Raw genomic sequence first — 8431 nt, forward strand, 5'->3', positions numbered from 1 at the left:
TATATATATAAATTGTTTTTCACACACATACAAACACACACACTTGTTTTCATATCCTGTGGGAAGATCTAGCTGACATAACCCTTTTCCTAAGCGCTTACCCTAACCATCTAAGGCTACGTCCACACTACTGCATTTTTGTTTGAAAACACATCGTTTTCTCTCCTATTTGGCCTCCCGTCCACACTGAGACGGCGTTTTCCCCAAGGAAAAGCACAGCGTATTGAAAATGCATACATTTCAAAACGGAGCTGTCCCATCACAGTGTGGACACTCGAAAACGCAGACTTTTGAAAACTTGACGCATGTTGGTCATGTGATGCAGTCATGTGACCACTTAAACCAAGAATTCGTTGCTTTGTCTTGCCATTTTGCTGCCACGTTTCAAAGAGCAAGTATGTAAGTAAACGGCAGAGGGAAATGACGCAGGTCGAGTTGTCTTGCGTTTCACGCTGCAACGTCAGCGTTTTCGGCCGTTTTAGTGTGGACGTGCAACTCTTTGAAAACAACTGAAAACGCAAGGGTGGACGCGGAGCGTTTTCAGATGAAAACGCCGTTTTCAAATCTATTCAGGCTAGTGTGGATGTAGCCTAAAATGAATGCCTAAACCTAACCATAACCTAACTGTAACCCTGACACTAAAACCATATTTTGAGCCTCAAACATGCCTTCAAACTTCTGGGGATGGGCATTTGGTCCCCATAAGATATCTAAACATGGTATACACGCATCCACACACACACAAGCTTTTAGATTGATTCACATTTCAAACATCATCAGTTAAAAGTTCAGTTTTATCGATGTCACGTGATTTGAAATCAGAAATCAGTTTTCAGGGATCAGCTGGGACTTTATTGATGTTCACATTAATAACATCAACACTTCAGCATTCAAAGAAATGCAGTAAAGCAAACAAACAAAGTTCAGCAGAGAAAGAATCAAAGCAAAGAGATCTCTCCCAAAGATTTGACTAAAAACTGCTGAAACAGGAAAATCTGAGTTTCTGAAAATCATTTCAAAACTGTGAATCAGAGAAGAGTACGAACCTGAAACAATCAATTAACCCAAGTATTGGTTTAAAATCCTCAGCTGCAGGTATACCAAATTTAAAACAACAATATGGAAGCAGAACTTGATTTATTTCAGTCTCTGTGATGCTAGATGTGTTTTACTGGAGTGAGCATAAACATACTAAACATCCTTAAACATCAAGTGAATGAAAAGCTTCAGAGAACTCATGATCAGCAGAATAATCAATACATAAAATACTAATTACTGATTAGGGAGGTGACGGTTTCAGCTTCAGCTTCAGGAACATCTGTGGGAGGAAACAGATTCAAACATTAATGACATAAACATGAAAAAAATACAGAAATAAATCTGTGCTGTTAAGGCCACAGATGAGGATTTATACACACTCATGAGTAAAACAGCATTAATGTCATGTGTTTTAATGCTGTGTATATATATTTAATAGATCAGATGTTCTAAAATAATAAACACAATGTAAAAGACAGAAACAAAAACACAGCAGGAATGATTCATAACACATTAGTGTGAAGAACTTCTCATCAGCAGAAACTATTCAACTCAAACTGATGGAAAGTTTGAAAATTGCTAAAGTGTTGTGGTTTAACTTTACAATAGCTGTGGTAATGAATTTAAAACGGATTAGGTTCTTAGGTCTGTAGTGCTATTAAACATTATTTATGATCTTATTATCTTGTTCTTTCTGTTTGTAAATGTTCAATTAAAATGCATAAACATTATTTAGACATTATTTATTAGGGTTCCATTAAACCTGATAGACCGTATTGTTTACAGAGCTCTGACTATGTCACTGACTCTTCTCACCTGCGATGTGCACTTCCTGTTCCTGTTCCTCACTCATCCAGGCCCTTTTTAGACGATCCATCCCTAGTCTTTGCCCTCAGCTTGTTCACCTGCGACTCGGCAATGTCGGCCCGCTCCTCTGCCTCCTCCAGCTCGTGCTGCAGCTTGCGTAGTTTTGCCATGTTGAGGTTGGCCGCCTCCTCTGCCTCCTCACCCGCTCTCTTGTAGGACTTGGTCTTCAGCTGCAGCTTGTCCACCAGGTCCTGGAGGCGGGCCATGTTCTTGCGGTCCTCCTCGGTCTGGTAGGTGAGCTCTTTGATGCGGCGCTCGTACTTGCGAACTCCCTTGATGGACTCGGCTCCCCTCTTCTGCTCTGCCTCCAGCTCATTCTCCAGCTCTTTGATGCGAACCTCCAGTTTCTGGAGCTGCTTCTTGCCGCCCTTCATGGCGATCTGCTCAGCCTCATCCAGACGGTGCTGCAGGTCTTTGATGGTCTGCTCCATGTTCTTCTTCATGCGCTCCAGATGGGCACTGGTGTCCTGCTCCTTCTTTAGCTCCTCAGCCATCATGGCTGCATCTGTGATCGCCTTCTTTGCCTTCTCCTCAGCATTGCGGTTCTCCTGTATGGTTTCCTCCACTTCACACTGCAGGTGTAGGAGGTCTGCTTCATGCTTCTTCTTCTGGTTGATCAGGCTGGTGTTTTGGGAGTGTAGGAGTTGCATTCGCTCCGTTGCCTCGGTCAGCTCCTGTTCGGCCAGTTTCCGACTTCTCTCGGTCTGCTCGAGTGCGGCTCTCACTTCCTCCAGTTCAGCCTGGATGAGGTTGTTTCGGCGTTCAAGCAGAGCAATGTTTTCTTTTAGGTCATCGTTGCCGTGCTGGGTATCATCTAGTTGCAGCTGAGTGTCTTTCAGGAACGCCTGGAGGGTCTTCACCTGTTTCTGGGCTTCAGCTGCCTGCCTGTTAGCTTGGCTCAGCTGAATCTCCATCTCATTGAGGTCGCCCTCCATCTTCTTCTTGACTCTCATGGCTTCATTTCGGCTCCTGGTTTCGGACTCCAGAGAGGACTGGAGTGATTCCACCATACGCTGGTAGTTCCTCTTGGCCTGGTCCATTTCCTCGTCCTTCTCGACCAGCTTGCGCTCCATGTCAGCCTTCACTTGGTTAAACTCCAGTTGTGCTCTGAGGATCTTGCTCTCTTCGTGCTCCAGGGAACCTTCAGCTTCCTCCAGCGCCGACTGTAGCTCAACCTTTTCTTGTTCAAGTTGCTTCCTGATCTTCTCTAGTTCATGGGCGCTGCGGCCACCTTCTCCCAGCTGGTCAGTGAGGTCTGAGATTTCTTCTTGGAGATTTTTATTCTCTCTCTTCATTGTCTCAAATTGATCCAGGCATTCTTCATAGGCATTCCTGAGTTTGAAGAGCTCAGTGCTCAGAGATCGAGCCTCCTTCTGAGATGCCTCTAACTCACACTGCGACTCCTCATATTTTTGCTTCCACTCTGCCAAGACTTTGTCAAAGGTTCTTTGTTTTTTGTCCAGTGCTGCGGATGCCGCATTAGATCTCTCAAGGTCCAGCATGAGGTCTTCAATCTCATTTTGGAGGCGGTGTTTGGTTTTCTCAAGGGAGGAACACTTTGCGTTCACAGCCTCAATGGCCTCCTCTGCCTCTTGCAGTCTCTGAACAAGCTTCTTTTTTGCTTCTTCCAGCTCCTCAGTTCTCTGGATGCCGTCCGTTTCATATTTGGTCCTCCATGTAGAGATTTCAGTGTTGGATTTAGACAGAGCTCTCTGCAGTTCAGCCTTGGCTTCCTGCTCTTCCTCAAATTGTTCTCGGAGCAGATCACAGTCATGACGAGCAGACTGAACAGCATGGGCGAGAGCGTTCTTTGCCTTTAGTTCTTCCTCCAGCTGTCTGCGCAGATCTTCCATCTGCTGGTTGTACGAGTTCTTCCCTCGAGTAAGCTGTGATATCAGACAATCCTTCTCCTCCAGCTGCCGGCCAAGCTCACCATTTTCAGTGAGGAGCTTGGCCCTCTGGGTTGTCAGGTCATTGATGGTCCTTTGAGCCTCCTCACATTTGCTCTTGTACTCATTCATGTTGTCTTCCATCGTTCGGCACATTTTCTCAAAGTTTGCCTTTGTCTTTACTACATTTTCCATGTTTGAGCACAAATCATCGAGCTCTAGCTTCAGCTCACTCTTTTCCTTCTCCAGTTTTTGCTTCACACGCTGAAGGTTATCAATCTGTTCTCCCAGTTCAGCGACGGTGTCAGCATGTTTCTTCCTCAGGGTGGCAGCGGTGGCCTCATGTTGGAGGGTTGATTCCTCCAGCTCTCTACGCAGCTTCTGAAACTCCGCTTCTCTCTTTTTATTCAGCTCCACCTGAGCTGATGTGGCTCCTCCAGCTTCCTCTAGACGTTCACTGATGTCCTCAAGCTCATGGGAAAGATCAGAACGCTGTTTCTCCACCTTGGCCCGAGCTGCTCGCTCAGCATCCAGCTCCTCCTCCACCTCCTCAATTCTTGCCTGGCTTTCTTTGAGCTTCTTCTGGAGCTGAACTGATGCAATCTGCTCATCTTCTAGTCTTGAAGTTATTTGGGTGACCTCAAAGTCTTTCTTCTTGAGTTTTTCCTCCAGCTGCTGCTTGTCATTCTCCAAGTCCATCAAGTTCTCCTGGATCAGTTTCAGGTCTCCCTCGAGCTTCCTCTTTGAGCGCTCCAGGTCCATCCTGACTTTCTTCTCTTGCTCCAGCGATCCCTCCAGATCATCCACTTGTTGCTCCAGCTTAGCTTTAGCTTTGGTCAAAGTGTTAGCTTTGTCTTCTTCACTCTGCAGGTCATCCAGAGTTTGCTGGTGAGCCTCCTGCAGCGCCCTCTTCTCTTTGGTTAGCTTTGTGATGTTCTCATCCTGTGAAGCCATCTCCTCCATCAGGTTTTTCACCTTATTCTCTGTAGCATGTTTCTCTTTTTCCACCTTAGCTAACGTTAGCTCCAGGTCATCGATGTCCTTCTTCAGCTCTGAACATTCATCTTCAAGCTTGCGTTTCTTTGCTGTCAGATCAGCGTTCAGCTCCTCTTCATCCTCCAGTCTTTCTGTCATTTCTTTTAGCTTTGCCTCCAGTTGAATCTTACTCTTGATCAGCTGTTCACAGCGTTCCTCAGCATCTGTTAGGGTGTCCTGTTCAGACTGAATCTGCAGGGTCAGATCATTCTTCTCTTGGAGGAGAGTCACTATTTTCTCCTCCAGTTCTTTTCGTCTTGCCTCTGATTTCACCAGAGTTTCCTTTAGCTTGTTGAATTCATCCTTCATGTTGGCCATTTCCTTCTCAGACTCTGCACTCTTCAGCAGGGGTTTGATCTTGAAGAAGAGCTTCATCCAGGGCCAGTTTTTCACCCCAAGGAAAGACCGAAGGTTCCACTGAATGACCATTAGGGCATCTCTACGTTCCACGAGCTTAATAAACTCCTTCCTCATGAGGAGCCCTCGGGCATTGGCCTGGATCCTGGTGATGATTCGAGAGAGTTGCTCATCTCGCATCTCCTCCAGTGTACCCAGCAGGCCGGCTTTAAAGAAGACTTTTGTGTGACCAAACTTATACTGAGTGTGGTCAATGTCCAGCGATCCTAACAGCTTTTCAGTACTTTTCTTGCAGTCTATGAACTGACCCTCTGGGATGGCGGATGCATTCAAGATCCTGTACCTCTGTTTGAAGTCTCCATAGAGCACCCTGTTTGGGAAACCTTTCCTACAAATCCGGATGCCTTCCAGGACCCCATTACAGCGCAGCTGGTGCATCACGAGGCAGTTGTCCATGACTCCTGGAATTTTCCTCTCATTAGGAATCAGACAGCGGACAAAGTGTGGATGAGTGGTCTTCAGGTTTGTCATCAGCTTGTTCAGGTTTTCTCTGTGAAGTGCAGACACCGTCTGAAAGGAGGAGCCTTTCTTCTTGGCTCCTTTTCCACTTCCCTTGTCTCCTCCATCAGCTCCTGCATAGTTTGAAAACAGAAGACTGAGAAGCTTCAGAGAGGATTTCTGATATAGACCAACCACTGTCTCATTTAAGGGGTCTTTGTTTTTGACCAGCCAGCCAGCAATATTGTAGTCCACTGTCCCGGCATAGTGAACAAGGGCGAAATGGGCCTCTGCTTTCCCCTTTGCTGGCCGGGGCTTCTCAAACATCTTGTTCTTGCCCAGATGGTTGTCATAGAGCTTGGCCTTGAAGGTCTGGTCGCTAGCTTTGGGAAACATGCATTCTTCCTCCAGAATGGACAGGATCCCCAGAGGTTTCTCAATCAAGTCTATGCAGGCCTGGAGGTCCATGCCAAAGTCAATGAACTCCCATTCGATTCCTTCTTTTTTGTACTCTTCTTGCTCCAAGATGAACATGTGATGGTTGAAAAACTGTTGCAGTTTCTCGTTGGTAAAGTTGATGCACAGCTGCTCAAAGGTGTTGAAATCAAAGATCTCAAACCCGGCGATGTCCAGCACTCCTATGAAGTACTGACGATGCTGTTTGGTGTCCAGTGATTGGTTTATTCTCACCACCATCCAATTGAACATCTTCTCATACACTGACTTAGCCAGAGCACCAATGGCATAGTAAACCTGGTCCACACTCTGCCCTTTGGTGACATATTCATTTCCTACCTTAACTCGGGGGTGGCAAAGCCCTTTGATGAGATCAGCAGAGTTGAGCCCCATCAGGTAAGCTGATTTATCAGCAGCCTCAGTTCCATCAGGTTCAGCCTGCTCCTCACGCTGCTTCTGTTTGAACTTCATGTTGCCGTAGTGCATAATGGCACCAGTTAGTTTGTAGACACTCATTTTCTCCTCTGGAGTGAAGCCAAGAACATCAAAGGCACCATCGGTGGCTATCAGTTCCTCCGAGTCGTTGATGGAAGCAACTGTTACCTCTCCTTGGGAGATGTAGGAGTAGTCATATGGGTTGTTGGTGATCAACAGCATGTCCAACAACTCTGGCTTCTGATTGGACAGGATCTGGTAAAATATGTGGTAATTCCTTTCGGCCTTTAGCTGAAAGGTAACTCGTGACTTCTCCAGCAGATACGTCTCTATGTCAGCAGATGACAGTTTACCACTCGTGCCAAAGTGGATTCGGATAAATTTTCCAAAACGCGACGAGTTGTCGTTTCTCAACGTTTTGGCATTGCCAAAGGCCTCCAGTGCCGGGTTTGCCTGGATGATTTGATCCTCCAGAGTCCCCTTGCTGCTGTCTTTTTTGCTTGCACCACCAACTGCAGCGATGCTGGCAAAGTACTGAATGACTCTCTTGGTGTTCACAGTCTTTCCTGCTCCAGATTCTCCAGTGATTAGGACAGACTGGTTCTCCCGGTCTGTCAGCATGTACTGGTACGCATTATCAGAAATGGAAAAGATGTGAGGAGGGGCCTCGCTCCTCTTCTTCCCCCTGTAGGCAGCCACCACTTCAGCATCATAAACAGGAAGCCACTTGTAGGGGTTGACAGTGACGCAGAAGAGCCCAGAGTAGGTATAGATCATCCAGGCTGCGTAACGCTCTTTGAGGTTAAACAGCACGGCGGGCTCGTGGAGGAATGTAAACATTGCCATGTCTTCGATTTTATCGAACTTGGGTGGGTTCTGGGGGTGAGTGTCAGATTCCTTCACTGTCACCGTTGTTTCATCTTCCTTCTGGACCGTTACCATCCCTCCGTCCTTGCTCAGGATTTTTCCTTTGACATATTCTTCTTTAGTGTCGACTATAAAACATTCAGTCTTGATGTCAAAGGGTCTGGTCTGAGCCTCCAGACGCTCCTTCTCAGACTTCCTCAGGTAAGGAGCAGCCTTCCCAAACTCGGCCATCAGAGAGTCGCCCATGCTTTAGGGTGGAGAACGTTGGCAGTCAGAGGAGAGAACAAACTAAGTGAGAGAGTTTTCCTGCTGAAGCTGATGGAGAACTGTAGTCTCCTCACAGCAGGTGATATTTATAAAGACTCCCTGTGGACCAAATTAGGAGATGGCAGCTGAACTAAATCTGTCTGATCAAGTGAATGCACCATGAGGGCAGATTCAGGACCTTTGGCTGTTAGAATCCATTTTAGGAAAAGTGAAGTTGTACCGCTTATCTGCTGCTGATAGTCCCGACATGTCTGCATTTAGACTGCATCCTCCCTGGAGCTCATCCTGCATATCCTCTACCCTTTAACATCCACCGTCACAATCACTTAACAAACATTTAATTATATCCTTAGCTATCCTTTAAACGTCTGTTAATATATTAACACAACATTGATATTACATTAATATATCATGTATAATAACATGATGATAGCAAATATGAAAACAGTAAGTTAGTGTGCATGTCTTGTTTTTGTGTGCTTCACTGCTAGTGCAGACTCTCTCCACATGTGTACAGATTTTCCTGTTTTAATGTTAATTAATTCGTTAAAAACTACAGAACACAAATTATGGATTAGTTCACTTGATGATAAATTTTCTCAGTTTAAATGAACAGAAAACTTAGATCATTGTCTTCGGCCCTAGTGACCATTACGACCTTGGCCCCTTAGAAAACTATCAAAAAATCTTTTGCGAGAAATTTAGGTGTGATTTTTGATAGT

At 45.7% G+C, this 8431-nt stretch overlaps 1 protein-coding gene across 1 annotated transcript; it reads right to left on the reverse strand.

Annotated features, from left to right (window-relative positions):
* Positions 1 to 829: 829 nt before the first annotated feature.
* Positions 830 to 7754, reverse strand: LOC102215820 (myosin-6). Its single transcript, XM_074312098.1, has 2 exons — positions 1855 to 7754; positions 830 to 1318 (listed from the first exon to the last, which is right to left on the reverse strand). The coding sequence occupies exon 1, from the start codon at positions 7686 to 7688 to the stop codon at positions 1884 to 1886; it is 5805 nt and encodes a 1934-aa protein (XP_074168199.1). The 5' UTR covers positions 7689 to 7754; the 3' UTR covers positions 830 to 1318; positions 1855 to 1883.
* Positions 7755 to 8431: the final 677 nt, after the last annotated feature.

This window comes from Pundamilia nyererei, unplaced genomic scaffold (genome assembly GCF_000239375.1).
Source record: "Pundamilia nyererei isolate P.nyererei 1_Seehausen unplaced genomic scaffold, PunNye1.0 scaffold00446, whole genome shotgun sequence".
Lineage (NCBI taxonomy): Eukaryota > Metazoa > Chordata > Actinopteri > Cichliformes > Cichlidae > Pundamilia > Pundamilia nyererei.